The 20235-nt window shown below is 44.1% G+C and overlaps 1 protein-coding gene across 2 annotated transcripts in view; it reads left to right on the top strand.

Moving 5' to 3' along the window:
- Positions 1–2601: 2601 nt before the first annotated feature.
- STON2 (stonin 2) overlaps positions 2602–20235 on the top strand; it is a 68514-nt gene continuing 50880 nt past the window's right edge. The window contains exons 1-3 of one of the 2 annotated variants that reach the window (XM_063117934.1): positions 2602–2797; positions 5663–5914; positions 10443–10640. In XM_063117934.1, coding sequence (XP_062974004.1) covers positions 2710–2797; positions 5663–5914; positions 10443–10640 — 538 coding nt within the window. In that variant the 5' untranslated portion in view covers positions 2602–2709. Of the gene's footprint in view, positions 2798–5662; positions 5915–10442; positions 10641–20235 lie in introns of those variants that run through there. The other variant, XM_063117932.1, reaches the window with a different exon arrangement.

Here is a 20235-nt window from a genome sequence, read left to right as displayed (position 1 = left end):
TGCATGTTCCACAGCATTAATTTGTTGGGATTGTTGTTGTTTTTAATTCTGTGGGCAGGCTGAATAAGAGTTTCTCTGAACATGTGCAGAGTGTTGGCTTTTTTCATACCACTCACTTTCCACAGTGACCACCATACATCTAGAAGTAGGATCTGACCTTACCTGCAGGAGGAGATCAGGCGTTTCGTTTTTACTAAGTGAAAAGGTAGCTGCTAGATAATTTTAAGAAGTGATATGACTGGGGTGGCCATGTGTCCAGCTTTACAGAGGACAGTCCTCTGTTTGAAAGCATCCTCTTTTATTTGTTGTCTAGTTCAAGGCCAATTTAAAAGATCAAAAAGCAAAAGAAGCTGAGAGAGCAGGGGCTTTGAGGTTGCCCATCCACAGTTACTATCTGGATAGCAGACTGAGCAGGCACACAGGTCACCTCCCCACAGTCTTTCCTACTAATTTAACTTCTAGGCATAATTTCTAAATTTGTTCTCTAATCTCTATGCATATAAAATGGCGCATGGCAATTTTATGCAAATCTGTTTTGTCCTCTTTGCGTATGTGATGCATTTCCTCTTTTGGGGTGATGTGTAAGTCGCCAACTTAGATACTGCCAAGCTATAGTACCTACTTTATTCAGTTCAGGGGACCTAATGAACAGTCGCCTGATTTTCAAGTATCCTTTGTTATGAGGAATATTTAGCAATTTGTTTAATGCTGGCTCAATTCCCTGGTAGGCTCCTTCTGCTCAACCCCTATAAACCTGTTACAGTGGGTGACTAGGCAGAATATTATATCTAGGCTATGGTTTCAAATGTGGTTTGCCAGTGGAATCCTCTGGCTAGAAAGGGGCCTCCTTGCTTAAATTCTGATATACAAAACAATTCTGTATTAGAATATGGTTGTCGAGGATGTTGGAAAAGAGCTTTAATCGAGTTGCATCAGGAAACCTGAGCCCCATATTTAGTATTGTGGTTACCGAAAGATCATGCCATCCTTCAAGTGTTGGTTGTTCCACAAAGATCTTCTTTGTTGACTTGGCTTTGCTGAATTCCACAGTTACGGAACTGGAACTAGTTCATGAGATATAGACTTTTCCAATGGAAACACACAAAATCCAAATAGATGTAAACATTCCATTTGGTTTTGAAGACTCTAACTCTCTGAGCAAATAGGGAAGATCCATATATTTTAACCTTCGCCTCTACTTAGATTAAATTGATCTAGTATGATACATTGCAAAACATACTGTGAAAAGAGACCAGGCACAGTCTTTGGAAGCCTCACTAATGATCTCTCTCACTCTAGATCCGGGGGGCACAGCCTCCCACTGCTGCTTAATTTCCCACACACACAAACACCTGTACTCCCTCTCCACAAAAAAAAATCCTCATACAGATCTCTCTTTCCCTGCTGCTGCTAGCAGTGATAAAAAAAGAGAGCGATCTGAGATGTGTGCACATGTACATGTGTGCAGCTCTTGGGGCTGAAAACATTATGCACCCCTGCTCTAGATAAATACACTCTGGTCCAAAGGACCCAGATTTCCCACATCCACAATACCTAAAGTGTACTTAGGATCCCGCATCTTTCCCAAGGTATCTGCTTCCGGATTCTTTGAGGATTAAGATTGGCTCCTTTACACATGCTTTTTCCAGGGTTATTCTTCCACTGCCTTTCTATATATTTCATTATATGACTACTAGATGGTAAAGCAGAATTACACTAGACTCTAATGCCGCCATCTCAAAATAGTACCAGACTTTCCTTGTTAGGGAAAAAATGTGATGGTTGCAAAGCACAGGAGAGGTCCTGGAGGAGGAGGATGTCATGTAAAGGAGTGAGCAATCATGAGTGCATAATAAAAGCTTTGTGTAGAAAAGCTCTAAGACAACAGTCCACATGAGTGAGTTTTGGTGCCAATAGCAGCTTCCTTCCTGGGATAAGTAGAAGGTATTGGGGGAGGGGCAGGGGTAGTTTTCATTTATTTATTTTTTATTTATTTATTTTACTACCTTTGTATTATATAGCCCAGTAGCCAAAGCTCTCTGGACCATTCATTGGGACCACAGTATTAGGGAAAGGGTTAACTTTATCTCTTCACCTACACTATGGTCTCAATCTGGATCAGAGACCGCTGCCACTGTTTTGTTTTTAAAGAACACCACACACCTCCAAAGATGCATTTTAATCTGATGTGTATTTTGGCCTCACACAGTGGTTAAAAGATGTAGCGAATCTCTGTGATCTTGGATATCCCCCCTTAACATCTGCATGGTCTAACTGTGATACATCACTGCAGCCTTACCAAAAAGAGGGGGTATAGAGAATGGCCAATGTTACTGGGCGGATTAAAAATATAAAAGGTAAATCATACGTGAGCCACCCCTGTGGAAACTATTAATGAAAAGAACAATGCTGACATACTGTAAATGGCACAGGTAATTGGTATGGGTAATTTATAGCTATAATGTTGTTAATGTCATTCAGAATGGTAGACGAAATCAGATGTTAATGTATTCCTTTCCTTCCATTTGTTTGATTGTTAAATGAGATAATTTGTACAATCAAAGTGTAAATCCTTAAACTTTGTCATTTTCCTGACAGCTGCTGTGTTTCAAATGAGAAAAAGAATTTTACGGCACGCTGGACCGCCTGTTCTCTAGTGACTTTAGGATCTGCTGGTGATGTGAAGATGAGTAGAAGACTGCAGCAAGCATGACATCGCTGGCTACCGCCATTGCTTCCCAGCAGTCTGAGTGGGTCTCCTTCAGTGATGGGCTCCACCTGCCTGTTACTTCCCAGGGTAAATCTCTTCATTCTGATGAAATATTTATTTATTCATTACATTTTTATACTGCCCAATAGCCAAGGCTCTCCAGGCAGTTCACAATTAAAAAAATACAGTATGACAAGACACAATATAAAACTATAAAAACTTAAAAGTTCTACATGAAACCAAAGTAATACCCAGCAGCAGTTACAGCCCAGGGAAAGCCTGTGAGAAAAGGGCCACAGCTTTAATTATGGTGAATAAGGAGGCTTTTTGCCTTAGTCACTGGCTTTAGCTAGACCGAGCGAACCCCGGGATTGTTCCTGTGCGTCCACATGATGCACAGGGGATCCCGGGATCAGGGAGGGATGAATCCCTCCCTTGCCCCAGGATCTCGCCCTCCCCTTTGGGCCTGCTTTTTCCGCGGTCCTGGGCTGAGCCCGAGACCGCGGAACGTGTGGCCCGTTGCCACGGATTGACCCGGCTCTGCACGATTCCTCGCACGGAGCCGAGAGCTGCGCCCATTGGGGGTAGGGTGGGGGGAGCGGGAAAAGTAATTATTTTTTTTAAAAAAACCTTACCTTTAGCGCATGAGCGTTCGTGCGTTCCTTCCTCTTTAAAAAAACAACCACAAAATGGTGGGCGTGACACCTCTCCTCATGAGGTTGTCGTGCCTCACGTGTAAACAGAGGAGGGATCTCGTGTTAATCACAACACGAGATCTTCCCTCCTCTGTTGTGGACTATGAGGTAGGTCTAGCTACGGCCACTGTGGCTAAAGCCATGGTTTAAGGTGTCTTCTGAAGCCATGGTTTAAGGTGTGTTTCCAGGAAGCATTTAAAAGATGTTGCGTTTTGTGTTGTCTGAACCGCACAAGGGAGAGTTTTCCAGAGGGTGGCTGCTGCTACAGAGAAAGCCTGCTGTCGGGGTGCTTCATGGCGAGATTCTAATGTTGCCACATGTTCAGTTTTATGACTTATGCCCATAGGTCATCAAAATGAAAAGAAAGTAATCAATATATTGCAAATAAAACAGAGGTAAACAAAATTAAACATAGTTCAGTAAGAATAATTAATATAGCCAAGACTGACAGATTCAAATTAAATCTAAAATTCTGCGATACTGGTTTCCCATTTCCATTTTTATAAGTGGCAATTAACTAAACCAAGGCTAAAAGATAGGAAGATAAAATCAAAATTATTAACAAGTGAACTTCTAATACAGTCTTTTACATTTGCCTTCGCTTGTGCCATTAAGAAAGTGGCAACTCTTCTGAAAATCCTGAGGCCCTTATTGAAAAGCAAAATGTCTTATCTTCTGGTAAACTAACCACTTAATTCCATTATTTAACAATTCAACAAGATTCCCCTCCCCCACTCCAATATCTTGCGTTTAAAAAAGCAATTAAACATATAATGGGGAAGATTCTCAACCTCACCTGAATCACAATGACAAAAGATTGGAAAACAATCCCAGACAGAGTCCGGGGCGCCATAGGATGCTGTGGATCTCCTCCTCCATGGCCATAGACAGAGCCATGAGCATAGAGAAGGGGATATGATTGTGGATCTTCCCTCCCCGACCCCCTCCCAGCTGCCACAGAAAGTTTCGCTTACTGCAATCTTATAAGAGAAATCAGAGAGGGAGAAAAGGGGCGTGCTGGTGGGTAGGGAGGGGGGAGGGGAGGCCAAGATACACAGTATCCTGTGGCCCCTCCAGTCCCTTCCCCACCCACCGAAAGGTAAATCCGAGAGATGGGTTCAGAGGCCGATCTAGTTACTTTTCGTATTTTCAGTGGAGGAATGGAGGCAAAAACACCTCTGTCCTCTCACTCTGCCTGGCTCTTGTTGGCAGGTCATAGGCTAAGTGGAGGGTTCTGAACTCGGAGCCCCTGTCTCTCAGCAGTGCAACCTGTAGGATTACACTCTTAGCTATTCTACCAGCAAGAATAATAGATGGCATTAAATGAAGCCTGGTAGGAGTTAGTTCCTTCCTCAGTCTGAACTCATCAATACGTCGAAATAAATTAATCAAAGGTAACATTGCACTCCCCCCCCCAGTCTAGATCCTCATGTAATGAGCATGTGCAGACTTCTCCACTCACTTGAGTAAAGCCCATGTCACCTTGGGCACTAGTAGTCCTGCTCCTTTCCCACTTTTTCGCCCATCAGTCCCCTCAGCATAGAGGAGCTCATGAATCATGCAAATGTGGCGCATGTATAGTGAATCCCACCTCTGAAATTTGCTTGTGGTGTGGCCCCACCCCCTCCCTCCCCTTCTCCTTCCCTGCTGGCAGCGACAGCCTAATCAAGCAGCTGTACCCAGGGCCCATCTTCACGCTACACTGATTGGCCGAGAAGGGCTTTCCGTCATCCCTCCGGCTGCCCTGCTTTTTTGGTGCAGAGGAAATTAATTGCTATTAAAGCTTGAGCTTTGAACTTTTTTGAACTTTCAAAATTATCTGCATGTCTACACTGCTCAAGCTCCAGTTTAAAACAAAAAATAAGCCAAATCAGTCTTGAAGATCTCGAATAATAAGCCTTACTCTATTGTATTCTTACACTAATGAGCCAGTGTGAAGTTGTGAATAGAGTGGTGCACTTACAACTGGGTTCAGTTCCACATTCAGACGTGAAGCTCACAGAGTGAACTTGCCAGTCACTCTCTCAGCATAACCTACTTCAAATGACAGTTATGAAGTTAAAATGGGGGGACGGGGCCATGGATAGTATGGGCTTTGCGCCGGTGGCCCACAGCAGCCACAGGTGGCACATGTGTGGGCAGCCCCTGCCACTGGCAGCAGCGATGTAGCACTTCTAGGGGCAAAGCATTTTTTAAAAACTCAAATTATTAGTATGATGTGACGTTACTCCCTTTTACATTGTGGCTCTCATTGCAGGCCATGTCGAGCAGTTCCTTTCCTCCTCTGATACTTCCTCTGAAGGCATCCAAAACCTGGATGGAGATCTTCGGATGCTTCCACAACCTGAGCTGGGAGGTGCGATGGACAAAGCAGCTACAGACCCTGTATCAGTATGTTTGCTTGATAACCATCCATCTCCAAAGCCTGACTTACCTTCATCCTTCAGCACGTGGGTCCAGTTCGAAGATGCCCCCTGGACCAGCACTTCACCAGAGCATGCACAAACAGGTTGGAATGGCATCCTATACTAAGTCTATTACAAGCGGTACAGAAGGGAGTAGCCACAGGCTTCGGCTATGGGTTCCTGTTCAACAGCTGGTTGGCCACTGTGTGAACAGAGTGCTGGACCAGATGGACCCTTGGTCTGGTTCAGCGTGGCTCTTCTTATGTTCTTATTGTCCTCCCTCCTGATTTGCTGTCTGAGACCAGGGATGTAATCATCTCATGGAAGAGCTGTCTGTGCTAGTGCCAATCACAGCTAAAGGAAAAACCTTGATTTCTGAATTATTTTCTAAGTGGCAGCAACCACTTCCCCTCCAGGAAAGACCAAAAAAATGGCTTTAAAATGAACCAGGAGATTCCTTCTCCAGACAATGGGTGTGTCAGTCATTGCTGTGACGTCATTCATTCTCTAAAACACTAAAAAGGTGGGAGCAGGCTGGTTTCTAAGAAAACAAATGGACAGAATGGTCCCTACACATTTTGCTTTGCATCCTGAGCTTTACAAACGCTAGAGACTTGCTTTTTTAAAAAATGAACGCTGAGGATCTAAGGATTATGGCTCATCTGAGAGGGAAAACTGCCTCCTCCCCCTGCATGCCCCCCACCCCAGTTGCGCATGCTGCTCAGCCCAATTCCAGTTTGAAGGTAAAGAACCATAAGGAAGGAGAAGTTGTCCATCAGCAATTAGGATCTGGATTGTAGTCTGAGCAGGTATACAGTTCATCTGGCCATATTTCCCCCCACTGTGGTGTGTGTGTGTGTGTGTGTGTGTGTGTGTGTGTGTGTGTGAGAGAGAGAGAGAGAGAGAGAGAGAGAGAGAGAGAGAGAGAGACTGTTCAGACAACATGCTAAGCCATGGTTAGGCCGCTAACCTTTTTGCAGCAAGTGGTTAATGAGCATGTTTAAACCATGGTTATGTAGTCACCATGGTTAGGAATTGTTCACATGACACATTAAGTCATGGTTCACATGACACGCTAAGCCATAATATTTAGCTCGAAACGCTTAACCATCATGGTTTAGCATGTTGTCTGAAGAGGGCCATACAATATTTCTATTTTAATTAATCTTCTATAAATGTGGTTACACCCACCCACCACACATGCACACATACCAGCACATCTGTGGTCTCCTTTTTAGGGTAACACATTTCCTCTTTCTTGGTGATGTGCAAGTGGCCGCTCTAAGCAGAAGCAAAGCAGAAGGACACAACCCCTTTGCTGCCGCCCAGTTTCCGAAGGACCGCTTACTCTCGTATTAACTCCCCACTCTTTTATAATACTCAGGATGCCTCTACAAGGTGCCGAGAGTAACAACTGGAGATGGGTCCTTTTTGGTGGTAGTGGTGGTGGTGGCCCTCTAGTAGTAAAATGCTCTTCCTCGAGGCACATGGCTAGTGCCTTCTTCCCTAGCTTTTTGGTACCAAGTAAAGAGCTTTTAAAGAATGATTAGTTTTTTGTTTTTGTTTTTTTAATTCTTGCTGATTCTGCCATATCTAGCCCAGTATTGCTGATGCTGGCTGGCAGCAGCTATCCAGGGTTTCAAGTAGAAGGAGGCCTTCCACTTCACCTGCTCACCTCATCCTTTTTTAAAAACAACAACAACCGGAGATGCCTGCAGTGCTCTACCACTGTGCTATGGTCCCTTTTATTGGTTTTTCTTTTGTGTGAGATTTTACAAATATTGTATTTAATGTTAATATCTGAGTTTTAAAATCTTTAAAGTCTAGGGCAGGAGATAAATCCTTTTTAAATAATTGTAAAAAAATTTTTTTTAAAGAAGTTTAAAACCCCAAGCAATTTTTTGTAGTTATGCAAAGAATGACAACTTGGAACATGACACAAATCCTAGGAAGGGGTAATAATGGAATGGGAAATAACCGTATCAGTCATACAGCTCACATATTACTCTGATGAACTTAGTTACCAACTCAGCATTGAACGGGATTATATGGAAACAGCTCTCTCACACTGCAATGATAACGTAAGAATTGGGCCTTAAAATCTCCCCCACTTAAGTTGCCTCTCACATTGAGGTCTCAGGTCAGTAGGTTGCCAATCAGATATGCCGTTGGGTTTAGCTGCACCCTGGAATGTAGCGAGGCATGAAATGTAGAGGCAGAAAAGGGCTATTGTGATTTGTGACATCTAGCCCACATTCTTTTCAAGGACTTAGTCTGATTCAAAACGGCTCAAGTGACTTGGACTTTATCTCACATCCTTGGGAAGGCATTTTCACAATAGAGTAAACTTCACAGGATGCTTCCTGTGCTATCTGCTCTGAAATGAGAAAGCATTAAGTAAGAGAATAATGCAGCTGAGAAAAAAGGAAAGCAATAATTCAAAACCAAGAGAGCTTGGGGGAATACTGAAATTAGAACCTAGTGAAGGTACTGTCTTTGTGCTAGAGAAATGGTTACCTGGGAGTCCCATTTAACTCACTGTGACTTACTTCTGAGTATAGGTTTTCTTGGTAAGGATATAGCATAATTGAAATAAACTGGAGATAAATTTCTCAAGCAAGTCATTTTGGCTAGAACTAGGGTGACCATATGAAAAGGAGGACAGGGCTCCTGTATCTTTAATAGTTGCATAGAAAAGGGAATTTCAGCAGGTGTCATTTGTATATATAGGGAACCTGGTGAAACTCCCTCTTGATCACAGCAGTTAAAGCTCCAGGAGCTATACTAGAGTGACCAGGTTTAAAAGAGGGCAGGGCACCTGCAGCTTTAACTGTTGTGATGAAGAGAAAATTTCACCAGGTTCTCCATATATACAAATGACACCTGCTGAAATTTCCTTTTCAATACAACTGTTAAAGATACAGGAGCCCTGTCCTCCTTTTCATATGGTCACCCTAGTAGAACTTGGTTTCAAAGATTGTGAAAGCATAGTCTTCTAACTGTGATTTCCTAGTGATATTTGGGTATGTTTTGTTTTGTTTTTAGAAAAAGAATAGCCCTATTCAGACAAGTTGACTGGGTTCAGATGACACAATAGTCAACGGTTGATTCTTTGTGCCGAAGGGGCAGGCTGCTCTCCTGAGTCTTTCTCTGTGGTGTCCCAATATGGGAAGCGGGAACCAGTGCTGCCATTCGGTGGGGAGGGCGAGCAATACTCAACCAAGTGTTAATAGTCAAATCCATGGTTGACTATTACCATGTCACATTGGGGGTACCCCCAAATAGTCATTCATGGAGTTCACTATTAACACATGGTTGACTATTGTGTCATCCAAATGTGGCCTCTGAAAATGTAAGTGGAATGAACGTGTGGAGAGGAGAGACAAGGATCATGGGCCTCTCCGCTCCTTGCATGGATCATTCCTGTGCACACAGAGCCTAGATCTGTACAAGATGTGCTTGTGTAGGTTCTGTATATGCAGTCTGACATACTGCAAGGAACAAAACTGTATGTAGATGGTTTGTTAACAAACCAGGGCCAGATCTACGCCAAGCAGGATATAACACTTTGAAAGCAGTTTGAAAGCAGTATATGGAATGTGTCATGGGCCCCAACAGTTGTCAGTGCACTTCAAAACTATTATCAAGCAGTAGTGTAGATCCTGCCCAGGATACCAAATTACAGTTTAGATCAGGGCAGGGAACTTTCTTCAGCTGAGGGGGACACATTCCCTTGGGGGTAATCTGTCAGGGGCTGTGTGCCACTGGTGATGTGGCCAGAGGCAAAAGTGAGCAGGCCATCTTCTTTCTCTCTTTCAGCCGTATCCTCTCCCTCTTTCTGCCAAACCTCTCCTTTCTCTTTCTCTTTTTCTTTCTTTCTGACATCCCTTCTGCCTGTCTGTCTCTCCCCCCACCTTTTCTTCCCCACCCAGCAGGCTACCAGGTAGGGCCGGTGCTACAATTAGGCAAAGTGAGGTGGTTTCTTCAGGCGACAGATGCTGGGAGGTGGTAGCAAGGTGTTTGAGGAGAGAGAGCTGTGTGCCAAATGGCCGGTCCCCTAAGACAACATGCTGTCTTCAGATGTGGTGGGGGATGTGGTCCTGTCACCAGCGTTGAAGGAAAGTGGGAAGGGGCGCCATCTGGTCCTTTGCCCCAGGCAGCAAATTCTTGCCAGAGGTTGGAACTGATTGCTTGCAGAGTTTAAAATAAAAAATAGGCCAAGTCACAAAGTTGGCCCACACAGGTTATATGATCATCCAAAATGGGCCTTTGGTTAGACTTTAATATGTGACTAACCACATGTATGTGTTTTTCATCATGTGTATTTGACATGAAGCTGCACTTGGCAACAGGCTCATACTTCAGAACAGGCAGGTGCGTATTTTTCATAGTTATGTGTGTTACCAGTGTTTGTTTGATAACAACTGAACAACATTTATAAGAGTAAGCTACAATACCCCTGCAGGGAGCTCAAGCAGAATTTCCTTGCCTTAGGAAAACTTGCCATGAATATTTTTGAAAACACACACTCCATTCCAGGGATATTTTGCTTCATCCAACCCTCTCATGATCACCCCCTTTCAGAACCCCTTGTGTTACATCTAGTTCCACAAATTTCTTTCTTTTTTTAAGCCTCTTCTCCAAAAACATTCTGCTGGACCTGTCCCTCCTCGGGATCTTCTGAAAGACAGCCTCTTGCCTCCGACAGCAGTTGGACAACTACTTCTGAGAATACTAACAGCCCAAGTGTTACTCCTTCCTATACCGATCTTCAGTCCATAAATACAGAAGAGCTGACCAGTGGAAGAGAATCTGCGGCAGACTCAACGGGTAAGCAAGCTCTTTACTGCCTTCCCTTTTCATTGGCTGAATTTCTTCAAATAAATTGTTAATGTCAGAATCTCCATTTACAATAATTCCTGATCAACCTATTTCAAGACAGAAACAGGTAAGTCAACCTTAAGTTCTCTTAGAGCTACATTCTTCAAGCTGCTGTTCCTCTTCCAGTTATGAGTATTTTGATACATGCTTTACAAATCACTTTAAATAGTAGCTGGAACATCACCACTGCTCCAGCGCATTTGCATTGCCTTCATTCACAATTGAATATTTTCCCCACTTTAAAGGTTTCCAGACCCTTCAGCTCGTACCATGCCCAGGAAAGGGTCCCCCCTTTTTATTTTAAGGGCCAAGCTAGATGTGACATTATTCACATCTTTAGCCCTAGTTCCCACCCCCATAAATAAGCAATGGTTGGGATCGGGAGAAATGGATTGGGACTTTTGAGTGTGTGGGGTACTGGACACCCCTTCCAGTCACAATCCAGCTTTTTATTCCCCTTCCATATATACAGCTACTTGTGGGCATGATGTATGTGTGTGTATGTGTGGGCATAGCTGGAGAATCATGCATGCCAAGGCTCAAGTCACATCCTGTGACTTTAAAGCAGCTGTTGTAGGGGCTCAGATTTTCATTGGAGTAGCAGCCCTGGCGAAGGAGGTGTTTAACTCTTTCTCCCAAATCCAAATCATTCTCCCCAGCTGCTCTTAGCCCTTCCTTGGAAGATGGGGGTGGAAATACAGTACCTGCATCATGCAGGTATTTTTTTTCTACTGCAAGGCTAATAGGAGCTGGTATGTGTGTGATGGGATTAAACGCCCTCCAACCCAGTATTGCTGTTCAATCAAAATCTGAGAGTGCCCCCCCACACACCCCATCTGCTTTAAAAGTGGTGGAGAATCATCATCATCATCCAGTCACTGATCCCTGTGTTATGTCTGTTTTGGCCCAAAGGCAGAGAAACAAATTGGTAGGCGTTCCCTTTTTTTAAAAAAAGTAGAAAAAAGAAAAAGGTTCCATGTTGAAAGTTGAAATTAAAGCTGGATTCCTGTATGGAGGTAGAGAGCAAATGTTCAGGATAAAGGACATGAAGGCTGACTCTTTTTCATTGTTGTGACCAAATTAAAACCTGGACTCTTGATTGATTGATTGATTGACTGATCGATTACATTTATATACCGCCCCATAGCCAAAGCTCTCTGGGCGGTTTACAAAAGTTAAAAACAGCGAACATTAAAAAGTATTTTGTTGTTTATTCGTTCAGTCGTTTCCGACTCTTCATGACTTCATGGACCAGCCCACGCCAGAGCTTTCTGTCGGCTGTCGCCACCCCTAGCTCCCCCAAGGTCAAGTCTGTCACCTCCAGAATATCATCCATCCATCTTGCCCTTGGTCGGCCCCTCTTCCTTTTGCCTTCCACTTTCCCTAGCATCAGCCTCTTCTCCAGGGTATCCTGTCTTCTCATTATGTGGCCAAAGTACTTCAGTTTTGCCTTTAATACCATTCCCTCAAGTGAACAGTCTGGCTTTATTTCCTGGAGTATGGACTGGTTTGATCTTCTTGCAGTCCACGGCACTCAGAATTTTCCTCCAACACCAAAAACATAAACAGTATAAAAACAACGGTATCCAATTAAAAACAACAGTTCTGGGGGAACCAGTGCATTGCTCTTGTGCATTGCTAGGTTTCTGGAACCACAAAAGCATCTGCAATAGCTGTGACCTGTTTCAGCTGCCCTAGGTTGAGCCCTTTAGCTTCATGGGTGAATTACCCATGGGGACATGTGGAGCAGGCAGGGCTCTTTGCACATTTGGGGAAGGATTTGCAAAGTGATTCATGTCTTTACAGGATTTGGCATGCTTACTTTGGCTCTTGACCCTTTGTCATATAGTGTGGAAAGTCAAACAACTTTGCGACGGGCAAGAGTTCAGTGAGCGAGTTTGAAGCAGAACACAGCTGTGTCACGCTGCTTTGTAAAAGTGCTGATGGAAATTCTTGGTCTTCTACTTCTGGTGTTGGGATCTAATTGCTGGGTGGAAAAGAAGAACATGGCAGCAAATTTTTCAGGTCCATGATGGCAAGCTACTGAGCTCCCTGAAAAGCTCTTTTAAGTCCCTGGGTATGAAAGGATCTTCCTTTTGGTTTGACTAACAAGGTATGGAGTTGGAAAATATGAGCAAAACCCAATGAAAGGATAGTCTATTTTCTAAGGTGTTGCTGGGGGTGTCCTCAAGGATTCACAGCTATGAGAGCAAGCTAGGACTAGCCAAAGCTTTGCACTACCCTGAGCAGAAATGCCCACAGTAAGCTAATTTCTCATGGTGAATTAAATACATGACTGAGAAGCTTGCACTCTTTTGATGTGGTTTTCAGTGAGGCTTTTGCAGTAGCACTGACTGCTATTCCTTGTACGTAACTCGTTTCATGTGCTCTGGCTGTTGGAGTATGTGTCTTGCCAAGTGTACACACAAAGGTGGTGTTTCCCTTCCTCCTAATCGAGCAGTGATCCTGCTCTGTGCCCCAAAATTGGCAGGACCACACAGTGAGTGGTGGTGGGGAGGGGAGAGCTCCTCACACTGAAATAAGAGAGGACTGCTTCTTTGTAGCTTAATGTGGTCGCGTTGAAAGCTTGGGAAAAGATGAGAAGATCATACTGGTAAGAAGCAGAAGAATGTGGTTCAGCAATGATGAGAGGTTTAGAGGATCAATTTTAGGCCTAAGTGTTCTTTAAGCATAGGGAGCTAATTGGAAGCAGATCTCTCGTAAAAGGGACGGGGAGAGTCAAGGGGGAAACTTTGGGCTCAAATGTTGGCGGCTCTTCCTCTTGAATGATTTGTTCTTCGATGGGCAAATAGAGGCTGTTGCAACGCCTATCCAGTTTTCCTTCTCCCTCTCCACCCCCAACCCCCAACCCCCGCCGGAAAAGAAATGTTGCTAATGATGAGCGTTGATGTATGTCGTAGAATTTTAGATGCTTCAAAGACCACTGTGATTTAAACTAGAAGGAGAGCTCTGGCAAAGTCGTTCCCTGATTTGGAAGCTAGACCTGTCAGCCAAAAAACTATAACCCCCTCCTGTGCTCCCACCACAGCTTGGCATTTTCTATTTATGGAGCAGGTGGAGAGCTTTTTTGAGAGATTCCCAAAAGTATCAATTTGGGGCTCAAAAAAATATGTCCACATTCACAGTGGGTCCAAAGCCTTGTGACCATCCTGCTTCACCTCAGACCACTTTGAAACTGAGAGTGCAATCCTATACATGCTTAGACAGAAAAAGGCCCTACAACTCCCAGGATGCCCCAGCCAGCATGGCTGACTGGGGCATGCTGGGAATTGTAGATTTTTTTCTGTCTAAACATGCATAAGATTGCACTCTAGGTCACCTCAGATTTAGAGGAGCTCCAAGTATCTTCAAAGCGGAGATAGTCTGCTCAAACCTGTGTGTTGTCTGAGGCTTTTGCACAGCCCTAGTGGTGATCATTTGGTTCTCTATGAATGAAGAAAAACAACAACCAGTGGGGTTACAAATGCTTGCTCTCCTTTCACATTTTGTGTGAGCAGTTCTTAGAACAAATTCCCCAAACATTTGCATTTTTAAAAAAAACTTGAGAGAGTTTAAAATCAGATTGTGGGTAACATAAGGTTAGCTATTAAGAGTGGAAGTTTCAGAGGAATCTCAGTGGGTGTGCAGATGCAATGAGCTCTGTATTTACATAAGAAGAGCTGTGCTGGATCAGACCAAGGGTCCATCTAGTTCAGCATTTATTCACACAATGGCCAACAAGCTGTCGACCAGGAACCCACAAGCAGGACATGGTGCAACAGCACCCTCCCACCCGTGTTCCCCAGAAACTGGTGTAATCAGGCTTACTGCCTCTGACCCTGGAGGGAAGATGTTCCAGCTGCTTGATCATTTTAATTGCCCTTTTCTGCACTCACACAGAAGTGACCACACTTCCAGATGTTTGTGCTTTTGCCTATTCACTGAAGAAATATTAGAGGTTTTAATGCTTAGTGTTCCCCATCCTGCTGCCCTCTAGGTATGTCCAACTACAACTCCTATCATCCCCAGCCAGACCATAGCAGCATATTAGGGTGTAACCAGCCTGTTCACAATAATGTGACAAACAAGTTCATTGATCTAAATAATAAGGACATTTTGTCCTGTCCTCAAAGAAGAAAAATGATTTGTATTTATAGCTGAGTCATGGATTGTATTATTGTTTGTTTATACGGATCAGGGGTGTCGATTCTCTTTCAGCACAGGTGTCAAATTCAATTTGGAAGAAGATCTTGGGGGTGGGTGGGGGGAACATTCCAGTGATGGCCAAAATACTAAAAAATACCAGCACATTTAGCTTAAAGCTCTTAGCACCAGTAACTAAGCCTTAGGAGAAGCCGCTCAACCATTTAGAATGGGAAAAACACTCCACCAAAGCCAGTGGAAGCTGGTGGCTGTGATGTCAGTGGAGCTATCCAAGATTCAGAATCTATTTGGAGGAATTGGTTCAGAACCTATTTCTTTGGGTGGGGGACTAAAACCTGGTGCCAATTCACCGCCCCATTGACATCAGCATAGGCGTGTGCAGCACATTTCATTGGCGTGTGCACCCAGGGATTTTTTTTTAAAAAAGTGAATGTTTATTGAATACTCAATCATAAAGGACATTATTTTTATTCATTTATTTATTAAACACTGCTGTAGACACTGATGCCCTACTCGGCGTCTGGCTTGCCTGACCACAGGAGGGCCATTGCAGGTGAGGAGGGGGAAATGAGGAGATGCTCCTCAAGTCCCAGCATTGGTGGGGTTTTGTAGTGACACTGGCCAGAAGAGGGGCTTAAGAGGTGATATTAGCCTCCGAGGCCCTTCCTCCTATCCTCTTTGAAGTGTGGATCCCAGCAGAGCAGTTCCTTTTTGCTCCTGCTGCCGAGAGCAAAGGCAGCGGAGGACTGCTCCTGCTGAGTCTGGATCCCTACTCAATGGCCATCCAATTTGGCGCTTATGGTTTGAGACATTAGGGTATGCCTGGGTATACCCGGCACACCCCTTGCGCACCTCTATGGACATCAGAGCCACCAGGAAACCACCAAACAATTGGAGAAAAGGGGCTTGGAACAGGGGAAGGGATTGTGGCCACCTGGGACACCCTGAAGGGCAAGATTTGGCCCACGGTCCTGAGGTTTAATACCCCTGGTGCATATTTTCCAGAACGCAAGGATTATCTGTAACATTTCTGCTTTCCTTTCTCATTAAACACCTCACTCACACAAGAGGGGAGTATAAAGCATTGTATTTTGCCCGTGGGATTCTGGCTAAAATCACCAATTGGTTTGAAATTGGAGCTCCAGGTATCATTGGAGAAGATAGGCACCAACACAGACACCTACTTGCTCCAGCCTTGAGGTCTGCTGATACTTATCGCAGAACCTCAGAAACGGGGATGGAAATTAAAAAGTGCACCACTGTAATTTCCTGAAATGTCCTGAAGCAGATTTTGAAGCAAAGATTTAATTTAATAGATGTGCATGAATGGCATAAATGCAGGCAATTTAACCCCTGACTGCTTTCAATGATGATGTGCAAGGATATGGAAACCGGAGAGCGTAGAAAGTTGCTGATGTTATCGTGGGAATATAGATTGTGCAGAACAGAACCTTCAAACATAAAGCAGCCTTGTAAGTAGGGCCGGTGTCAAGAGTAAGCATAGTGGGGCATGTGCCGAGGGCCCACACCCCAGAAGGGGCTGACTCCTCTTCACCATGGCAACCTGCTTGTTGACCTGCCTCTTGCTCTAGCCTGGCCTACCGTGGTGGAGAAAAGGAAGAACAGTAGATGACACGATGCATTTGCTCACTGGCTCTCTGCTTCTCAAGCAAGTCAGTGGTAGCAATGATGAGAAAGGGGATGAGGAACAATAGTAGCTGCAGACAATGGCACCGAGAAGGTAGCCTCACTGCAGAAGGGCCCCCAATGAGGGCGTCTTACCCAAGGGCCCTCGAAAACCTGGAGCCAGCACTCATCCTAAGCATGTCTACTCATGCTTTGAATTCAGTTGCTTAGTGAGTTGGGGCATAGGCCCCACATCTGCCTTGTACTCCATCGTTTGGACAGATTACTTGTCCTTTGCCATGCCTCCCATGGTAGCCATTTTGTGATGGTGCCCAGGACAGTTTTTCAAATTGCCAAATGTGCTTGCAGCCCTAAATGCTTGCCTACCCCTCAACTAGGAGTTTAAATAATTATGGCTGCATTAAATTGAATTAATTATTCGCATGAGCATGGCTTTAAATGCAAGTCACATGATAAAAGGGAAAAGGAGAAGACAGTTTGGGGAAGGAGACTGAAGAATGTGGATAAGATAGTAGACCAGGCAGGAGTCCTGAGCCTGCTCCATCAAAGAGCTTACAAAATGGGTTATTTTATTTTAAAAATGAAATTATGTCATGAGACAGAGCATAGAAAGCGGCCTTAAATGGAGTCAAAGCATTGGTTCATCTAGTTCAGTATTGTTGACACTGACTGGCAGCAGCTCTCCAGGGTTTCAGGGAGGAGTTTTTCATCACTACCTGGAGATGCTCAGGATTGAACCTGGGACCTCCTGCATGCAAAACATGTGCTCTACCACTGAGCTGTGACCCTTCCCCAAACTCCAAGCATTCACTGTTGCATGTGTCTATTTTCCAGATCTAAACTGGTAAGTGCTCACAAATTGCTTTTATGTGACTATCTAAATTGGTGTTCTTTTGTCACACAAAGAAAGCCAAACGTGAATTTCTCATTTTTAAAAATTTCAAATGCAGCCGCGGGAGGTTGCTAGTCTGCTCGGACAGTGACAAATGAGGAAAGGTGTAAACTCTTTCCCCTCTTTGCCACTTTCCTAATCTAATCTAATCCCCACCCTGAAGGTGTGGTTAGTTCCCTATCAAGGGAGAAAATACAGAGAAGGGGATATATAGATGTGCTTGCATGCACCGATTTAATCTAAGATTGTCAATAACTACCAAATTCTGGAAATTCACTGTAAAAAAAACTACCCACACACTCCTTCATGCACTCATGCACATGCGCTCTACAACGTACAAGACACTTTGCTATTCAGACTTGGTTTCAGTGTCTCTGTTCAAGTAGATGACATGTACTGAGCATTATATATGAATTCAAAAGGAATCCTGAAAGCCTTCTAACAATCAAGTAGATCAGCTCTAAATGTGCTTTGGTGAAAAGCTATTGAAACCTGAATGCTCACGCTACAAATAAGAGACAGGAATTCCAAAAGGCAAAACTCAGTGAGAAAGTAAACACTATCTGTATATAAGGATTAAGAACTGTGTGTTACAGTGAGGTGCACACAACTGTTTTGTTTGTCTGTTTGTGTATGTGTGTGTGCTCCAGTCCCATTTCAAAGCCCTGCAAAATAGATGTCTCCCATACTGTGAAAAGTCTTGGCTCTGAAAGTGGGGCAGTTAGATTTCCCCAGAGTGCTTTGCAATGCCTCCTTTGTGGCTGGGTGTTCTCTAACCATACAGTATTAGGATCTGGTTGGGAAACTTTGCACAAAAGAACTCGGGGGCTCTGGAGGCTTTGCTTTCATGAACTCATTTCTTCTCCTCCTCCTGGGCTGATTTGTTTGCAGAGGCTCCGTTGCCTCAAGCAACGTAATATCAGTGTGAACTATGGGGTATCCTTGGAGATCAGCAGAATTCCCTGCAAACCTTTTCAGCTCTTAGTCTCTTCAGAGGGTGAAACAAGCCCGCATTTTCTTTTGCAGAAACTATTGCTTATTCTCCCAGCCCCCAGCCCCCGCCACACACACACACACCTCTCCCTTTTGTGAAATATGTAAAAGCAGCTTGGTGTGTTTTACAAGCATACCCTGTAAAGGGGATGTGATGAGTGCCACAATCTTGGTTTATAGTCCTAAAGTCTTTGCATCAATCTCTTGCCTTAGGGATGAAGCAACTGGTGAACTCGCCGTGTGCCTGCACCTGCCCATGTCTCTTTCTTTGGTTGTTTTTCCCTCTGGTGTTTCCTTTCCCCAACCCAACTGGGACTAGAGATGTATGAGAATTTAATTTCTGTCTGCAAATCATACGAACCAATTGCATTCACAATCCTAAACATGAACACAAGCTTTTGTTCAAGAAATGTTTGGAAATTCCCAGATTTGAGATCCAGTTCGAAAAAAGTGTTTGTTTGTTTGTTTGTTTGTTTGTAAAATGCTTTAGTCATTAGTGAAATGCACATTTTTGAAAAATGCATACAGAAATGAGCTGAAAAACAGGTTGAATCTCATTTCGGCTTGCATCCATTTTTGTTTTCAAAGTAAATAGGTGAGTTCAAGAATTGCTGGTTCTCGCATCCCTAACTGGGGCCATTGCTAGACCTAAGGTTTATCCTGGGATCATCCAGGGTTCGCCCCTGCCTGAGCACTGGATCCCCTGTGTGTCACCTAGATGAACAGGTTTGACCCCTGGACGATCCAGGGATAAACCTTAGGTCTAGCTATGGCCTGGGTCTGTACATGGTCTGCAGTCTGTCAATTGCCTCTCATTCTGCTTGCCCCATCTCTGCAGATAGAAGCATGAGACCAACGATTAAATAGCCCATGTGGATCTACTAGACCTTCTTCCCCGCACCTCTCTCCTGCGCTGTGCTCTGGATTCCTGCCTTTTATAGAATTTAAATTTGGGGTGTGTGTGAATGTTGTTTTAGTGATATGATGGATTAAGAATCTAGTGCCTGAATTTGCCTTTCTTTCCTCCCCCCCCCACTCCCTCCCAATCCTCTTTCCTTTTGTGTCATGTTTTTTAGATTGTACGCCTGTGGGCAGGGACTGGCTTAAGAAATATTTTTGTAAGTCGCTTTGAGAGCCTTTTTGGATTCTGAGTTACAAAGTTCAGCAGTGACAGTTGGTAGCAGGAGGGAGGGGGCTCTCAGCTGGAGCAGGACCCAGACACGATGCTTCCTTCCCCACTGATGGCCTCTGCACTATTCACACTCCATGGACTAAAGTGTCATCCGACCGCACCCAGTGATGCAGAATTAATTTCAGTGTGCTCATGTCACATATCTGGTGACAGCAAAAGTAGGGTAGATTCCATACTAAACTTGCTATTTAAGATAATCCCTAATGGTGTACATACCTTCTCAGGAAGCATGAAAGGCGTGTTTCATGACGGCTATGAATCTTAGCATCAAACCCAGCTTTCTTTCCATTTCTTCCCCAGGGTGTTTTCTGATCACTCAAAATACCCCCCACCCCCACACCACAAGAACATTGGACCTATTTCCTCATGGAGGCTTCCTATGCTGCTCTGGTAAAGACTGCATGTCAGAACCGTACAGATGAACAGAATGAATGGATTCCTTCTCATGGGATTCCTTCTCATGAGACATGATTAGGATATCTGTTTATTGATTGATGCAGTCTGATGTTCAAGTACCATAGGAGTCGTTTTGGGGTAGACACACCACAAATTAATCAGGGAGATTTCTCTCTTAAGATGGTACTTGCTGTGATACTGCATGCGTCATCTAGAAAAGTAGTTCTAAAGAAAAAGCATATTGTTCTTATCTGCAAACT

The sequence above is a fragment of the Elgaria multicarinata genome, chromosome 2 (genome assembly GCF_023053635.1).
Source record: "Elgaria multicarinata webbii isolate HBS135686 ecotype San Diego chromosome 2, rElgMul1.1.pri, whole genome shotgun sequence".
Taxonomy (NCBI): Eukaryota; Metazoa; Chordata; class Lepidosauria; order Squamata; family Anguidae; genus Elgaria; species Elgaria multicarinata.
This window is presented reverse-complemented; position numbering and strand designations above follow the sequence as displayed.